Genomic DNA, 19136 nt, shown 5'->3' on the forward strand with positions numbered 1-19136 from the left:
TCAAGGACTACGTGAGCGCTCTCTGATAAAGGGAAACCTGCCGAGACATGCGGTGAGGGACAGCTGACTCTTGTTACTAGGTGGCAGAGGATCCCAGGCTACTGTCCCTCCCGGCCACATGTTGGACCAGCTCATTGTGCTGAAGCCCATGCATTCAGCTTAGGAGATGCGTTAAGCTGCCGGGCCTCCCTTTAGGTCAGTGGGCAACAACAGAAATGACAGGTTGTAAGTAGATGCTACCTACCTGTGTGGGTGGGGACCGGGGCTGAGCAATCCTGCCACAGAGCATTTAGAATAGTTTCATGGCTTTTACTACAGAAGTTCTTTTTTATTATATGGTATAAATCTTTAATTTAATTAATTTAAATTAAAATAAATTTAATTTAGTTTATTCTTTGGTAACACTTAAAAAATTTGTAATAAACTCTTGGCTGCAATGCTCTAAAAGAGATGAACGTATTTGTTTAGTTAAAAGTTAAGCTCCATTTCTCAAGAAAGCTGTTGATGAATAAGTGCTTTGCTCAAAATGCTGGCTGGCATTTGCCATGCAAAGGAGGTGCACTGATATTACTGACTGTGTGAAAACCAGAGGACAGAAATCTAAAAGGATTATCTATTTGAAAATCAGTCTGTTTTTGTTTTTGGCTGTGGCACACAGCTTGCAGGATCTTAGTTCATTTAGATCAGGGTTTGGCAAACTTTTTTTTAAAATAAGTTTATTTATTTATTTATTTTTGGCTGCATGGGGTGTTCATTGCTGCACATAGGCTTTCTCTAGCTGTGGTGAGCGGGGGCTGCTCTTCATTGTGGTGCCGGCTTCTCATTGCAGTGGCTTCTCTTATTGTGGAGCATAGGCTCTAGGCACCCGGGCTTCAGTAGCTGTGGCACGTGGGCTCAGTAGTTGTGGCTCACGGGCTCTAGAGCGCAGGCTCAGTAGTTGTGGCACAGGGTTTAGCTGCTCGGCGGCATGCAGGATCTTCTCAGACCAGGACTTGAACCCATGTCCCCAGAATTGGCAGGTGGATTCTTAACCACTGTGCCACCAGGGAAGCCCTGGTAAACTTTTCTGCAGAGCCACGTAGTAAATATTTTCAGTCGTGGGGGCATATGATCTCTAGCACAGCTACTAACCTCCTCCACTCTAGCACAAAGGCAGCCTTTGACAATACATGCATGAATGAGCGTGGCTGTGTGCCCGTGGACTTCATTTACACAAACAGTGGCCCATGGGCCATAGTTAGCCTCTCTCTGGTTTAGATCAAATGACTGCTCCTGGGCTTCCCTGGTGGCGCAGTGGTTGAGAGTCCGCCTGCAGATGCAGGGGACGCGGGTTCGTGCCCCGGTCCGGGAAGATCCCACATGCCGCGGAGCGGCTGGGCCCGTGAGCCATGGCCACTGAGCCTGTGCGTCCGGAGGCTGTGCTCCACAACGGAAGAGGCCACAGCAGCGAGAGGCCCGCGTACCGCAAAAAAAAAAAAAAAAAAAAAAAAAAATGACTGCTCCTTTAGATTAATTTTACTCATTTTCAATTCCAAGTTTTCTTGTACATGTGCATAAAATTAAGCAATAGTTGTTAATGTGTTCACTCCATTAGCAGAACTTCACAAACAAATAATGCTGGTTTTATAGCAGTATTCTCAGATGCTTCAAGAGAAAATCATTTGTTAACTTGAATAATGGTTCAATATTTTTTCAAATGAAAAAAAACCTCACACATACCCTGTCCCAAAGCAGTATAGACGAGTCTGACAAACAAGACATATTTTAACAAAAGAAATGGCCTCTGCTTCATTGTATTATCTTTTTTTATTCTTTATATTTGGCCAACCACTAAAGCATTGATTTTGAACAAAATGCAAAGAAAATTTAGAGGACTAAATTCATACACTCAAAGTGAGGTTTTTAAAAGACCACTATCAAAATATTATGATAAAATCAGGTAAAACATTCAACATAGAAAATAAAATTTAGGGCTTCCCTGGTGACGCCGTGGTTAAGAATCCGCCTGCCAATGCAGGGGACACGGGTTCGAACCGTGGTCTGGGAAGATCCCACATGCCACGAAGCAACTAAGCCCGTGTGCCGCAACTACTGAGCCTGCACTCTAGAGCCCGTGAGCCACAACTACTGAAGCCTGCCACAGAGCCTGTGCTCCGCAACAAGAGAAGCCACCGCAATGAGAAGCCTGTGCACCACAAGGAAGAGCAAGCCCCACTCACCGCAACTAGAAGAAATCCCATGCACAGCAATGAAGACCCAATGCAGCCAAATAAATAAATAAAACATTTTTAAAGAAAAGAAAATTTGTTTTGTGGCAAAAATACAAATACAAATTTTGGTAGAGTGAAGCAGCATGGTTAAAAATGGCATTCTTACTAAATTAAGAAGTTTATAGAGCAGAAATGTCCTTAGAATTGGTAACTGTATCCAAAGTAGTAGCAATATGCTATCCATCAAAATAGAAGCCGTAATTATAAAAATTTACAAATCCACAGAGAAACTGAACTTCAAAATTTCTCAGACAAAGCTGTGGTGGAATACTAAGGGGGGAAATACTAAATCATGGCAGTATATGCTTTTTCTCTTTTTTTGCAGCTCATCATTAAAATTCTCATGGTAGACTTTGAAGAATTACTTTCTATATCAACCTAAGTATAAATGAGTCCTCTAAATTTGTTGGCATTTTCTTCAAAATCAGTGCTTTGGTGGTGAACACTGGTTAAGTATAAAGGATAAAAAAAAAAGACAACACAATGAAGCAAAGGCCAATTCTTCTGTTAAAATATGACTTGTCAGACTTGTATATACTGCTTGGGGGAATGTGAGTTAGTACCATATTTATGGAAGCTTTTAAAATGGACATTTAGAAATATATCCTAAAGAATAATAGAACATGTATTCAAAGACAGAGGATGTTGGCTGCTGTGTTCAGGGACTTTCAGCCAGGAACCGTACCAGGTGTTGGGAACACACAGAGTATGTATAAATTAGACTCAGCCCTGGGCCTCATGGTGTTCGCTGCCAACGTGATTTATAGCAGCAAATCCTGGAAACAACCTGACTTCCGATAATAGGAAATTGGTTGGCTAAATGATAACATAACTATAAAATGGAATACTCTGTGTCATTAAAAATATTAAAGGTCTATATTAATGAACCTGGCAAAGGACTCACAATATATTGTCTGTATTTTTTAGAATCTTTAAACAATAAGCCTTTATTAATTTTATGAAAAGAAAAATCAATGAAGGTATTCTCATTTTTAAAAAGGCCCCATTTTTAGTGCTTCATGGGTTTATAAATTACAGAAACAGCTCAATTCCAGTCTGTTTCTTTAACTCCCTCCCAAGAGATTTCTCTTGGTGCAATATTTCATTCACCTTAGTTTGGTTGCCTTCTTTCTGGAGAGCCTCTAATTTCTGCCTCTGCACCTCTGTGGGTTTGGCCCATTCTTTTTCAATGTCCTGTATTGCCTTAAAACAATATAAGTTATAAAATTAGCAAAATTAACAGAAATGAATTAATCTGACAAAAACATACTCGTGTATAAAAGGCTATAAAAACAGACCCAAGTGGACACGTATAAGGATTTAGCCTGTTATAAAGGTTACTTTTTAAATTAGTTGGATATGGGAAGCAATTTCTCAATGGTTTGGGGACAAGTGGTAGCACTTAGGAAAGAAAATAAAATTAGCTCTTTCCCCACACCACCCAATCCAATAAACACAGATAGGTTAAAGATTCGAATGTAAAAACCATAAAAGAACCAGAAGAAAATAAAAGGTATTTTTATCTGATCTTGTGCTAGGAAATACCTTTCTAAGATACAAAGATAAAATATCATATAAATGAATATATAATTACATAAAAATATAAAAACTTCTGTATCTAAAACCACCAAGAACAAAACTAAGAAGCAAATGGCAAACCAAGGGAAGTGACTACATCACATGTGGCAAAGAGTTGATCTTATTTATGCAAACCAACAGTAAAAATGTAAACATCCCTAATAGGAAAATGGACAAAGGATACGTATCAGCAATTAATAAAAAGGAATTCCAAATGACAAATATAGATTGAACCTCACTAGTAGTCAAAGAATCTGTTTGCCTCTCAAATTGGCAAAGACAAAAAATATATATAACATTCAGAGTTGGCAAGGGTTTGGAGAAACAGGAAGTTTCATATAGATCTGATGCAATTTAAACTGGTAAAATTTTATGGAGGTGACTTGGCGTATAAATCTAAAACCACCTATAGGCATGACAAACATAGACGTGGGGAAAATGTACTGATAAGGCTATTACTACTATTGTTTGTAATACTGAAAATTTTCCAACTATTAATAGTGGCAAACACATGTATAGTGCTTACTACGTGTTAGGCAATGTTCTAATTGCTCTAAAACAAAAAAAGTCAATCCCACCCTCTCCCGCTCTGGTAACTACTAATTTGTTCTCGGTATCTATGCATGTGTTTTTGTTTGGTTTGGGTTGTTCATTTATTTTATCATATTATTGATTGATTATTTCATTTATATTTCAGTGAAATCATATGGCATTTGTCTTTCTCCATCTGACTTATTTCACTCAGCAAAATACTGAGTGAAATACAACATGTCCATCCACGTTGTCACAAATGCCAGGATTTCATCTTTTTCATGGCTGAGTAGTATTCCAGCCAAGGAGTGCTCAGAGCCACCAGAAGATGGAAGAGGCAAGGAACAGAAACTTCTTCAGCACCCTGAGAGGGAGCATGGTCCTGCCAGCACCTTGATTTCAGACTTCTGGCCTATGGAACTGTGAGAGAATAAATTTCTATTATTTTAGCACTCCTCCCCGCCCCCCCCCCCACCGCATAAAGAAAAATGTCAACCCTTACAGCCACCCTATGAAATAGGTACTATTATGAAATGCCCAAAAATAGGTGATTGAGTTTAGGTACAACCAAATAATAGCTTATGCTATCATTTAAAACTATATAGAATATTTAACAACATGAGGAAAGTCTGTGATGCACTGATACATGAAAAAATGTCAAGTTACAAAATAAGGGCATAGTAGTAGATCGTGATTTTTTTTTTTCGGTACGGAGGCCTCTCACTGTTGTGGCCTCTCCCGTTGCGGAGCACAGGCTCCGGACGCGCAGGCTCAGCAGCCATGGCTCACTGGCCCAGTCGCTCCACGGCATGTGGGATTCTCCCGGACCGGGGCACGAACCCGTGTCCCCCGCATCAGCAGGCGGACTCTCAACCACTGCGCCACCAGGGAAGCCCAGATCCTGATTTTTATAAAACAAAAAATGTATATAAAACAAAAGCCAAAAGACCTTGTATCCACACTTAGGAGTCAAGAAAATGGATGTACATATGAGCGAAATGTAGGGTATGAAATAAACACATCAAAAAAGTTGAATTTATACGTATGATCGATTTAAGATTTGGGATGATGTTTACTTTTGTTTTTGAGCTCTTCCATATTTGCATATTTTTATAAGATGAAAACAATCTTACAATTGAAAAACAATTAAAAATGAATATACTGTTAGGCCCTTTTTGCTCAGCTTTGGGTAACTGCCACCAGCTAGCTTTCCCAAACTTCAGCTCCCTGATGGGCTGCTCAGTTCTGTTTCCTAATCTGCACTGATGATTTAAGCAGAACAACACTGGTCTTAAAGAGAGAAATCACCTGAAGACAACTTAAGCCCTCAGCAATTTCTTCTGTGCTCTTCCCTTCTTTTCCTGGCATCCAGCCTCCCTTACCCCTTTATCCCGCCTGGCCCCAGGGCAGGCTCTGAGATCAGCTTTCCATCTCATCAGCTACATACACTTAGCCTGTGTTATGCTGCCATGATGCTTTAAAAGAGTTTTCCAGTGGTCCTCAGGCTGTTAACACCTCAAGGAAAGAGCCTGAGTCCTTTACCTCAGTGTATCTTGTCCAGTGTCTTACATACAGCAAAACTGCAAACAATTCTTTGCCAATTATCAGCATTTATTTATATCTTAGTCTGAACGTAAGTCTATGTGTTATGTCCCTCGTAACACTGAAGGACAGGTTATGCCTTATCTCCAAGAGGAGAAAGAAAAGCTGAATAAATTTTCGACGTTGTTCTTTAGGTTGGAGGAAAGGAGATGGATTTAGAGAGGAGAAGAAGAATAACTACTATTTGTTGAGAACCTGTTTTACGTAAGTTTTCTCATTGACTTTTTCCAAACTGCTTTGTGCGTTAGGAACATTCACCCCCATTTTACAAATGGGTAAAATCAAGGTCCAGAGAGGTTATGACTTCCAAGACAACCCAGTAAGTAAGTGGCAAGGGTTGGATTAAAACCCGGATCTGACCACTCCACTAATCCCTCCTCCTATTGCCCAAGACACTGAATTCTGACCATGTAGGCAGCTACACACCCCAAGGCTTTCTCCTCGTTGCCAACTATTCTCAAAACTGAACCTAGATACCACACCAGAATGGAATCAGCATGGGTGTGAAGAAGAAAACACCTTTTTCTTGCCAGAATTCTACTTGATCTTAGAGCCCTGTAAGGACTCTTAGAACAGGGCAACGATGTCAAAGAGAAACATGGCTAAAATTACAAGGCAAACAGCAATCATGGTGGTTAGTATGTAAGTACTAACCAAAGATACATCATTCATCATTAGAAGATCTGGGAGTCTCAAACACAGAGATTTACATGTCCTACAGGAGAGGTAACATAATGTTTTTGTTTTATACCTTTGAAAACCTTTGCCCCTGATTATGACTTCAGAAGTCATCACTCAAATGTGTTATATACAGTACCTCACTCCAGGCAATGAGAGAGTCAAGTTTAGATAAATGTCTCTATTCAGTTATATGGTTCCCCGAAGACTGGCTGATGGAGACTCACGCGGAACCTAATTTTTAAAATTGCATGAAATCACGTAAGTCAAGGTTTTCATGAGCTTCAATCACACATACGCTAGTGCCCTCTGCAGAGGCTTTTGTAGTGAGAAATGGAGAGTGCAGGCCTTTTTAAACAAGGCATCAGCCACTTGGCTCCGGGTGTTTGAGGCTGAGCAGAGCAAGGCCAGGGATGTGGGAGCAGATTGGGCCCATACAAGGGCACAGAGCCATGGGGGTATTGGGAGGCTAGTGGTCAGCCCACACTCCCCGTATCGTACCATGGGCCCTGATGCAGGGCTGGGCCTGCCTGGGGGAAGGGGCACCTTTTTCTAATGTGCACAAATTGTAAATGGGCCAGTGGTGGCCCTGCTGAATGTAGGCCCAGAATTGACTGAGCCTTCAGTATTTTTTAGAAAATCCAGAAACTTATACTTCTATACGCAATCTTCCATTTTGCTTAACATCACTCAAATTTTAAAAAAGAGGGGCTTCCCTGGTGGCGCAGTGGTTGAGAATCTGCCTGCCAATGCAGGGGACACGGGTTTGAGCCCTGGTCTGGGAGGATCCCACATGCTGTGGAGCAACTGGGTCCGTGAGCCACAACTTCTGAGCCTGCGCGTCTGGAGCCTGTGCTCCGCAACAAGAGAGGCCACGACAGTGAGAGGCCCACGCACCGCGATGAAGAGTGGTCCCCGCTCGTCACAACTAGAGAAAGCCCTCGCACAGAGACGAAGACGCAACACAGCCAAAAATAAATAAATTAATTAATTAAAAAAATTTTTTTTATAAAGAAGGAGGAAGGAAACACCTTGCGGGAGCCCATTTGGCTTGTGGGACATCACTGGACATGCTTGCTTAAAAAAAAATTGAGAGTATTCCTTAATGGTTAATTATGATGGCACTGTTATTTATCAGAACTCCTCAGAACTTTTTCCGTTAACTTTTTATTTTATTATTTTTTTTGCGGTGCACAGGCTTCTCACTGCTGTGGCCTCTTCCACTGCGGAGCACAGGCTCCGGACGCGCAGGCCCAGCAGCCATGGCTCACGGGCCCAGCTGTTCCGCAGCACGTGGGATCCTCCCCGACTGGGGCACAAACCTGCGTCCCCTGCATCGGCAGGCGGACTCCCAACCACTGCGCCACCAGGGAAGCCCTCCATTAACTTTTTAAAAGGATGATTGCTTCTCACTCACATATCCTAAGCACCCAGGACACAGTCTGTGCCCTTGGCCATTCAGTGTCTACCTAGGGAGATAACTATGTGAACCAGTATTCACAATACCAGGTGCGGGCACCATAATGGAGGGAAGAACAAAATACCATGGGGGCGGGGAGGGGGAAGGCAAGTAAGGCTTCGCACAGGAGGCAGCACTGTGGTTCCCTCCCTCCTGCTGGCCTGGGGCCCTCTTTCCATTTCTCAGTGGCTCCGCTCGAACTCAAGGAACGATAATGGCACAGGTTATTATGACATCAACTACAGGTTTTTGAAGATTTTGTCAGGCAAAGAGCTAAGGTTTGAATGTCAGTCTGTTAAAGCTGGAAGAAAACTTACTTAGAGACTATTATTAGTCCAGCCTCACGCTTCACAGGGAGAAATTGTAGTTCCAGTTCTAGAAGGATGAAGTGACCGTACCAAGGTCACCCAGAGAGAGAGAGCCAGCGACAGAGCAAGTGATAGAATGCGTTTTTGAAACTACAGTTCAGTGTGCTTTCCATGAAGCCATCTTTCCCCCAGCTATAAGAGGAGGAGACACCATCGATATCTCTCTGGTTTACAACTCCTTAATGAAGACAGGTAAATATCGTATTATGATGCTAGCAGTTCCTAATTCTCACTACTCTGTATCCCTGGAAACCATGCCACAGAAACAATATTAGAATTAGGTGATGCATTCTTGATGAAGGATGTGCTGGCAAATAAACCAGACACTAATAAGGTATCATAACAGCAAGAATACAGTGGCGCAGAGCCTCAGTAAACATTTAAAATGGTAAATTATGTTCCAGCTACACTGAACATGGTTATACGTGGATCAAAGTGGGATATGAAACGAGCTCAAAACTATATCCTAGCCATAAAAAATACCATAGTGAGCATTAACTATTTCATAAGTGATATTTTGATTTGCCTTCTTAGAATTTAGAAGAGTTTCATGGAAATCATTTACTAGATGGTCTTGGTCTCTTAAAAAAATCACCTAAGGAGAAATGTGTATTAAGGTTGTGAGTCCTGTGACATTCTGGCTGCTGGGGTCTGTTGTGTCTGTTCAGTCATACACCCAGGTTCTCTGCCCTGTGCTGAAAAAGCCAAGGTCCCTGTGTGGAGTTGGTGGTCTAGTAGGGGAGATATATACACAAATGATGCTCTATTTTGTCAAACGGATGATTCCACTGATTTTACAATACGATGGTCTTGTGTGACACTAAGAAAAAACACTGCCAATTGAATTATAACACAGTGCCACGTGGCAGTCCTGTGCAGTGCGTAAACTGCTCATGCCAGTCTCTCCCGGCTGGTAATTGCTTTCATTTCTTCTGAGGCATGTGGCAAATTCTCTCACCTTCAGCGGCACTGCTCAGCCTGTGCTAGGCAGTCCTTTTGCTTAATCTTAGTATAAAACAGAGCAGTTTCCTCTTTCTGGGAACATAAAGCACCTGGTCGTTGCTTTGCGAGAAAATGTGAAACATGGAACTGCGGTCATTTCTTCAAAGAATGAACATTTGCTTTTCCAGTATAAAAGGGAGCCCTGCCACCCACTCTTTGCCTCTCTGTGTAAGCAATAACTCCCATTCCATGCAGAATCATACTCTATGAAGTAAGTTTAAATGACAATTAGACTCAACACATATGTCAACAACACACGTAATCCAACTAAAGGGAAAACAGTATGAACAGCTATGTATCAGTTAGCTATTGCTGTGTAACAAATGACTCCAAAGTAAAGACTTGCTTAAAATAATCCAATTAAAGCAATGTAATTGCTTAAAACAAAACCAGAAGTCACCTAAGGAAGTATGTGCTTTTCCTCTTCTATGCTCTTTCATAAACCAAAGCATCAAAATCCACCCTTTCACTTTTTTGCTACAACCAAAGTACTGCAAGAGGTTCTATCAATGTTTCCTTCTCCCCTTCAAAGCTCATTAAAAGTAATGTCTGACCCGACACTTCTCCCCTCTCTTCAATTTTACCTCCTTAGTTTATGAAAAGCCACAGACTACAGCAGCTTAGAACCGCACTACATAAAAGCCACCTGCAAATGTGTTAAATCCCTTTTCTAAATCCTCCACGTCTAAGCCTACTCAATCCTTTGTCAGCAAATGTTATTTTTTCTTTTTCTTAAAAATGCAGATGGTACCAACTGCCTGACAGAATTATTATGAAGCTTAAACGAAACAATGCATTTAAAACAGTTATGAGGGGCCCGCCAGGAGGCTTAATGCTAATGTCATGCTGGGAATAATTCTAGTTTCTGGAGATACAACAGTGAACAAAACAAATTCCTAATTTCATGGAGAAATCATTCTAGTAGGGACAGAGACAGTAAAAAAAAAAATGTTATATATAGTGAAATGGTGGAAATGCTAAGGAGAAGATAAAGCAAGTACGTCAGGATGTGGGGTTTAGTCTGAGAGAATAGAAAACTGTGGGAGGGTTTGAACAGGCCACGAGTTCGACCCACCATTCTGCTGCTTGGGAACAAACTGAGGGATAACCTCATGAAACACCTTAAAAGAAGTTTCCAAACCTCCCTCCCACAACTGGCAAGCCAGGCCTGGGAAAGAATCAGGCCTCCGAAGATGCTGCCTCATGAGGGTGAAGAGTGGCGGGGAGCTGGGGAAGCAGGCAGGAGCTGAGATGGGGGTAACCAGTGGAGCATCACAGAGGCAGCCTCTGCTGACCACGGCTGAGCAGAGCCTTCACCACGTTAAGTCGGGCAAGGAAAGGAGGCCAAACTCTAAATTAACTTTTCTGGAGACTGAGGGGCAGGGGTAAGGCAGGACCGACTACATAATTTGCAGGGCATAGTACGAAATGAAAATGCAGGGTCCCTTGTTAAAAAATTAAGAATTTCAAGATGTGACAGCAGAGTATTCAACAAGCCTGGGGCCATCTGAGCACGGAGGGCAGGGGCAGTGCAGCCCCACAGGCCACTTGCCCATGAGGCTGGCCCTGGGGGCGGGTACGCTACTTGTTGGTTTAGGGAAAAAGAAGATTATGCTAAAGTGAGATTTAGGGACCATGCGTGACTTTAAATTAGCAGGGATATCCTTTCCCTTCTCATGTAAATTAGCCTAGGTGATGGAGTATCAGCTGCCGATTTGGAGAGATTGTTAGAATGGGGTAGAATTCTTTTCCCTTTAAACTCTACTTCTTTAAGAATATTTATCTATTTATATTCCATTTATTCAGTTACTGTGGTTAAAATATACATAACATTTATCATTCTAACCATCTATAGGTACACAATTCAGTGGCACTAAAAACACTGACAATGCTGTGTAACCATCACCACTCTCTATACCTAAAACATTTTTATCATCCCTAGCAAAAATTCTATACCCATTAAACAATAACGCCTCCCCTTCTCCCAGCCCCGTGTAACCTCTATTCTACTTTCTGTTTATATGAATTTGCCTCTTCTAGGTATGGAGGTAGAATTCTGACTGCCACACGTATTCTGTAATGGTTTCAAACTCAAAACTCCTATAGTATCTGGTGTTCTGATAGCTCTTGGTTCGCCTCACCTGCACGTAGATCAAATCTACAGCTGCTCTGCAGTCCATCAGCCTGGAGTCGAGGGATGGGTCCAGGTACCTGCATGATTCAGGAGCATTCAGTTAATTCATGACACGGCTAATGGGCACACCTGGGAGTACATGCTCTCTGAAGTGGTGGTCCTCGACGCCTTAAACCAAGGCCCCCTCTTCTAGCAGAGCCACAACCCTCTGCTTGCCTAGTCTTCAACTGTCCTCCCATCTCTTCTGTTTCCTATTGTCCTCATATTGTAAGCTTGCCTGGTGGGCTCTGAGAATAGAAATGCAAAAAAAAAAAAAAAAAAAAAAATAGCTTGAAGGGAATGGTGCACATCACTGTTCACATCCAGCTCCCCTCTTGGCCACCAAGTCTTCATGCCCTCTCCCCACCCGCAATTCCTGGCATAACGATCTGCCCTGTACCCACATCTATATCACTGCCCGGTACCCAGGCCACGTCATCTCAGGCAGTGACCTCCTCACCAGACTTTCTGCCTTGGTTGTGTTCCCTCAGTCCCACACTCCACATTCTAACTGGAGTGGTCTTTCCCAAGTAACTTTTCAGACTCTCATAGTCCCAGGAGTTAGAGCATTTATCTTGGTTGCTCCCAAGACCCCAATGTCATTTCCAGTTCCATCTCTGGCCTCTCTCCCCTCCCCCACACTCTACATTCCAACTTTGTTTTCTCTTCTCTCCCTCCACCCCGAAGACCACCCACCTCAGCAGCCTCCTTCCCGGACTTACTGCCTCTCCCACAAGATTCTTCCTCATGTGCCCTCCTCTGGTCCCTTCTCCTCAAGTCTGTGTTAGCAAACCCCGCCCCCCCCCCCCCCCCCCACGCCGCCCCGTGCTTCCTCAGCACGCTGAGTTTATCCTGATTGCTGCTCTGATCAAGCTGATCTTGACATCAGGTGTGAAGACCCCTTAGATCAGTGCTGGGTCCTATTCAGACTTGCCCCTCTGGACCTTGGCAAAGGGACTTGCAAATAGCAGAGCCTCATGTCTGTCTAACAGCTCTAGAGTCGTCAGCATGAAGTGAAGTTACAAGTACTGTGTGAGCCCAGTGGCATGCTAAGAACTGACAGAAACCACCAAGAGAGCGTGTGCCGGGGCTGCTCTATCGCCAGTCTGAAGGCACAGGTGAGCAGAATCAGGGCACTCAGCAGTGGAGGGGGCGGAGACAGTGGGATTGACACAGACCAGGAAAAGGATGAGAATGTCGCTTGAAGATCAGCTTCATTCTAGGGGCTGGGAAGGAGAAGCGAAGTATTCCTCCCTGTATTCCACTTAGCTATTTCACCCCTTCTTCCCAGGTGCCCTGTGTGGCAGAGAATAGCAACTGTTGCACCGAGTTGGAGAACTCCCAGACCCACCCCAGACTGCGGCCCTGCGAGGCCAGGGCAGGTACCCTCTGGTCTGGAAGGAACTATAGCATCTTTGGAGAGACGCACCAGGGAATTCACAGACAGAGAAAAATCCCTAAAACTTGACTAGGTCTCACTGCGAGGCCTCTCCAGCTGGGAATCCCACAGCTAGTGTTAGTCAAGTGAGCCTCCCTGCTCCAACCCAATAAGACCTCACTCTGGACAGAGGGCCAGGCACCTGCGCGATCCTTTCTCCAGGCTCTCCCCTTCCAGTGACCTCATCCTCAGCTCTAACAGCTGAAGTGGGACCTCCTTTCCTCCCAGTCGGTCCCCAGGAGCAAAGGCAATCTGCCCGGATCTGAGATACAGGCTGGTGATGGGGTAGACATTTTGTCTTGCACTTATGATCCAGAAGTTATCTATCTAATGAAGACATAGGCAAAGCCCAATTTCCAATTCAAGCTTCGAGGTGAGGGACAGAATCCTCATCTCTTCTTTGATCTCAAGTTCTCTGGAGAGCCCATGGACAAAACAGTCTAAGCCCCAGGGATTTGGGGGGTGGTGGTGGTTACTATTATCATCAATATAACAATAATAAACATGACCAAAATTCATTGAGCATATAGGATTACTTCATTTAACTCTCACTATAATCCTATGAGATAGACCCTATTATTATTATTTCCCATTTTACAGATAAAGAAACTGAGGCTTAGAGAGCTTGAGTATCTTGACTAAAGTTCAGCTAAACCCTGCGGTTCACATACTCAGATCCCAGGAACAACTATGCTTAGCCATCTGTTATTATGGGCAGCTTCCAGAAGAATAACTACTCCCCAAACTCTCAGACAGAACTGCATGCTCTTCCCCTTCTCAGGGCTCCATGCCACAGGTTTTGACCGTTTCTCAGAATACTTTTGAATAGCAGTATATGAACTTCTAGCCTTGCTGGGAATCTTCTTCCAAAATTCAAAGCCACAGCCTGGAGCTCTAGCAAGGCATCACAAGGTCAAGATATCTACTATTCCTCGATGTCAAAATGCCTTTCTTTAAAAACTTCTGTGTTCAGATTACAGATGAACTGGGCTGGGCAAGAGTGAGCCAAAGAAGCAATCCAATACAGCCACAGTAATAAACATTGGGAATTACAGATTCATTCCCCCATTCCCCCATTGTTATTTTGTTTGTTCTTCAGAGGACCCCTTGTTTCTGCGAGAAATAAAAGTATTTTCTGCAAAAATTTTTTCCCTAGATTGTGTCCTATTAACCAAGGAAAATACGTCTGGCTCTAGTAAATAAGCATGTATTGTTGGAATCCTTTAGGAATATAAACCAAATACGTAGAGTTCAAATTCACTGTGAGGGAATTCCGTGGGGGTCCAGTGTTTAGACTCTGCATTTTCACCGCCAAAGGGGGGTAGGTTCAATCCTTGGTTGGGGAACTAGGATCCCGCAGGCTGTGCGGCATGGCAAAAAAAAAAAAAAAAAAAAATTCACTGCGAATCAGCTGAGTCCACTCTTTGCCTTCAGGGAATACCACAGTTCAACAGATAAATCAGACTTGCTTGTAATCATCAACAAAGTCCATCAATTAAATACAGTCAGTCATCTATTCCAAAGCAAACACACGACCTATACTTCCTCACCATTACCTGCTTCAATCCCCAATCCCCCTACCCACAGCCTTACCTTCATGGCTGCCACCCTCATGATAATATCCCTCAAGCTTTTAACTTGAGACCAGTGAAAGTCATCCTCAACGTCCTATTCTTTAGGACAAATGTTCTGGTTCATTCGCTCCTTTCTTCTCTTCATTGCTTTCCTGGACCTTCCCCAAACTCCTGAGCTCCCTGGAGCTGTCAGGCTGTGAGCTGGAGTGGGAGATTCTGACAAGCTCTGATCTGCAAAGCTAAGATATCCTGAGATACCTTCTGTCACCGTAAATGCTTACTCACCACTTCCTGAGTCCAACCTTGAAGTTTTCCACTTCAGAACTGCGAAGGCTAACATAAGGGAGTTCAAAGTCCACCAATTTTTTGATGACTAGAGAAAGGGAAAAGAGTCTTATTGGTTGAAACAGCACAGATAGTTTTCATACAGTGTAGTGCTTTAAAATGATAAAATACAGCATTACTATTGGAAGAATAATACTGTCTTATATTTATATGTAATTTTTAACTTTCTGAAGTTCATTTTAAAAATAAGTAGCATTTGATCCTCATAAAAGACCAATGGCTTGAGTAGGGGACATTTTCACTGTGATACAGATGAAGAAACTGGGATTCAGAGAGGTCCAGTGCCATCACCAGCACAGCACAGCTCCTGGTGGCCAAGCTAACTTCCACGTCCAAATCACCTCCCCACAGCTTCTGAGGACATATGTAAACTACTCGAAGACAACTGATACCATCTCACAACAAAAAAAAGTTGTAATATCTAGAAATGCACTGTAGAGAAAAGCAAAAGCTATATGAAACAATGTCATTGGACACTATCTCACTGCATGTATATATTTTTAAAGAACCTAAGAACTTATTTATATCATCCACATTTCATAGCAAATATTCCTTAACAAGGAGATATTCCTTAACAAGGTCTGATGGGATCTGCTGATGCCTGGAGTCCAGCACTCCATCCACAAGGGGGTTGTGGCGTGGCTGGAGAGCAACCCCCAGCGTGCAGGGATAAAGGTGCACCGGACAGCAGCGCTGGGGCTCAGGAGGCACAAGAGGAAGTGTGGTTACTGGAGAGAACTGATGTCTTCTTCCTGACCACACTGCCCCTCTGGAGCTGCTCAGCCCCAGCTCACTTTCAACAAAGGCACAGCCCCCATCCCCAAATGTCCGGTTCGGGGGCTGAGAGTTGTAGTAGAGACCACACACTGGGGCGTTCCCCTGGGGGGTGAATGGCCCCTCAGCTGCAACCCCGCACCTCCTGGCTGAGTGCCTGCCCACACCTGCCCACCTCATCTCAGGCTGCCTGTACTTCCTTCTCTCCTTACCAGACAGCTTGCCCTCCTTGTAAGACCGAATGAGAAATAGTCCAAAGTATCCCAGCAGCTCCTGACACAGTCCAATTTTGTGTGATACCACCTTTAACCAAAGATGAGAAAAAGGAGGGAAAAGTTAGGAGTGTCTACCTGTAAATATCAATAAAAAGAGCTTTAAGGGGGCAGTGGATATTAAGAGAAATCTTTCCCGAATCTAAAAAAGGTTTATACTCATTTTAGAAAATTTAGAAATTTTAAAAAATTACAGTGAAAAAAAAAAATCAGTCCTCCCAACAATAGACATGAACTGGCCCCAGCTGAGACTGGTTTGTCCCATCTGGGGTAAGGACTAGTCTCCCAGATTGGTTTGGTCTCTATTGTCCACTGGAGGGCAGTAGCCATTCTCCAGGATCATCAGCCCTTCTGTAATACCTGCCCCTGGGGCCCACACTCCAATCTACCTTCCCTGGGGGCTGGATTACCAGATATTGGGAAAAGGGATGTTCCCCACCATTGGCTGGCATATAAAAGTGTACAGGCTAATGTCCGCCTATGACACTCCAGGCCTGCTTCTCTCTGATGTCTGCTGTGATGCTCAAGTCTAATTTGTGTGGCTTTTGCTCAGTGAAACCTCAGATCCCGGGCACAGGCTGCCCTCATTTCATATTCCTCGTTGACCTTTACCTCAAACAGCTTTCATTTCAACACCAGTGTTTTCGTTTTTCCCAACTGGTCATGAGGCTGTAATCTCGGAACATTTCACATCCATTCACCCTCCCTTAGTAGGAACATTCATGCTTCCACAGGCTCTTTCCCTCTCCGCTCGGCCAGCCCACCCCCTCTTTAAGGCTGGGTTTCTGGGTGATTTCTTTGCATGCCTAGTCTGAATTCACTAGATCACCTCTGCAACCCTCTGCGCGGGGGTCCACCTGTATATGGCTCTGTGCGTGAGCTGACCCTTTGACCACGGCTCCAAGTTCTCAAGGTGGCAGTTGTACGAGGCTGAAAGGGGTACTTTCTTGTCCGAGGTCTGTAAATTACCTTGGGAGACAGTCTGATTAGGTGGATGGTATGAGTAGGTGTTCTCAGTATAGCTCTGAAAATAAAGAAGAGCCTGGGAACTTTTCACAACTTTGACTCAATGTTTATCCCCATTCTCCTTTCTACCTTACTCTCTTCCCCATGCCCTTGCAAAACAAAAACAAAAACAAAACAAAGCAAAACCCTGAACCAAAACACAGGGCACCTCTCTGTGTGGGGCTGAGTGTGCACCAGTGGTGACAGACTGCAAAGTCATCTTCTCCTAGAGTAAATATGAACCCATGCCCACTCAAATTAGATTTCTCTCTTCTCTGACTCATTCAGTGAAAACAGCGAGCTTACATGCCAAGGAAGAGAGAGGAGTGGGAACGGAGACACTTTCTATAATTTATAAAGACATAAATACAGACACCTTTCGAGGACGAGAAAGCAGTACAAAAAGAGACACAGTAGTATTTCCTTCTTAGCAAATGTTAATGATGCTTCAAAACACGAACACCACCGATACAACTACATGAGCACAAATGCACAGAAAGCAAAAAAGAGATTTTAGTTTGTTGCTGGTCCTTAAAGAGCCCATCAGGATGGCCGGAGAAGCAAAGTGAACGTGGTGACAAGTATGCTTGAGAAGACACGGACAATAATTTTTAATTACAAAATGTACGTTACATTTTTATGTCAGCTAGAGAATTTCCCAGCCCCTGGAAGAGAATTGACATCTGTGCCTGGCCAAGTGCTCGCTTTACCTTATACAGAAACTCCTTTACTTCATTTTACCTCCAGTGCTAATGATGTCCATGCCATGGATTTGAATTTCTCACGAGCCAGTGTGATGGAAGAGGGGAAGTACATTTTTCTGAGGTTAATGTACCTCATTCGACTTCTGCTATCAGTTACAAGGGGAACTGGACAAAACAAGTGGTACTGTGGAACCCTAGACTTACTGCCCTACTCAATAATTATTCATCACTCCCTCTAACATCATACTAATAATGATGAGAACCATACTCACCACTGCTGATGGACTGTGAGCTATTGCTATAATTACTTAGACATCATTTCAAAAAATTAAATAACTTACCCAAACTCACGTGTAGCAGCTCTGTAATTTGAATCTGGGACTTGTCCTAACCCCAGCAGATAGGAGACCCCATACTCCCACCAGCAGCCAACTTCAGCTACAGTTATGTCTAGTTTGGCCAGCGAGCCCAGTGTGTGTAAAACATGTCAATAATGGTGTCCTTGGGCAGGGCAGCTGCTCTCCGGTTCTCTGTAGGCCCAACCATTTCCAAATGAGCTTATATCCTACAGCTGCACCTCTGACTACCTGCCTGGCCACAGGGTACCTGAGTTTGTGGTCCCTACCCTCACTATTACTGTCTCCTCCTCTTTCTATTATGTGTCTATCTCCCACTTTGTAAGTCCTGGGAGGGCAATTTAGGGAACTGTGTTTCGTGTTTTGGGGTCTCTTGGTATAAATCCACTCAAGTGTTAGGCATCAAGGGCCCTTGATAATTTCTAGAAAGATCATTCTAGAAATCAGTACAGATTAGCAAGACTGGAAGCAGGGAGATTAGTTTGGGAGCAGCTAGGGGCGTGGGGATGAAGAGGAGAGAGACTTGGGATGTACTGTCAGTCGGATTTGGGGGGTGAAGGAGGAGGACCCAGGGTAACTTCTCAACGGATGGCCTCAGCAACCAGGTGGCTGCTGATACCGGGCAACCAGGTCACAATCCTGGAGCCAAGAAAAGGGTGTATGTAGTGACTTTAGTAGGAAGAAAGGTGCAAAATAATCACTCTCGAGCAGAGCAAGATCTAGAGGAGTATTTCCTAACCTGGGGACTCAACCAGGAGGGCGTAGGTGGGCTCAAATCTCCAGGCTGGGAAGGGGAGCCATAATGCAGGAGGAAGTTCCCACAGTCTCAGGTAGAGGCAGGCTCAAGAGCTGGGAACCCAGCAGGGAGTACTTCCGGTCATCGGCTCAGAAGGTGGCAGACACCAGGACCCTAGCACAAGAGATTTCCGTCCTTGGAAAGGTCCTAGAAACTTTCCGACTTCCTCCTGTTTATAACTTCTTATTCTCCCTTGAATGTTTCTCTGGAG

The 19136-nt window shown here is 43.7% G+C and overlaps 1 protein-coding gene across 1 annotated transcript in view; it reads right to left on the minus strand.

The window, feature by feature from the left end:
- The window catches only part of SNX31 (sorting nexin 31), a 61914-nt gene that overhangs the window by 17053 nt on the left and 25725 nt on the right, over nucleotides 1-19136 (minus strand). The window contains exons 6-9 of the mRNA XM_065895639.1: nucleotides 16005-16095; nucleotides 14959-15046; nucleotides 11630-11699; nucleotides 3381-3473 (exon numbers count right to left, since the gene is read on the minus strand). Coding sequence (XP_065751711.1) covers nucleotides 3381-3473; nucleotides 11630-11699; nucleotides 14959-15046; nucleotides 16005-16095 — 342 coding nt within the window. The remainder of the gene's footprint in view (nucleotides 1-3380; nucleotides 3474-11629; nucleotides 11700-14958; nucleotides 15047-16004; nucleotides 16096-19136) is intronic.

This window comes from Phocoena phocoena, chromosome 17 (genome assembly GCF_963924675.1).
Source record: "Phocoena phocoena chromosome 17, mPhoPho1.1, whole genome shotgun sequence".
Classification (NCBI taxonomy): domain Eukaryota; kingdom Metazoa; phylum Chordata; class Mammalia; order Artiodactyla; family Phocoenidae; genus Phocoena; species Phocoena phocoena.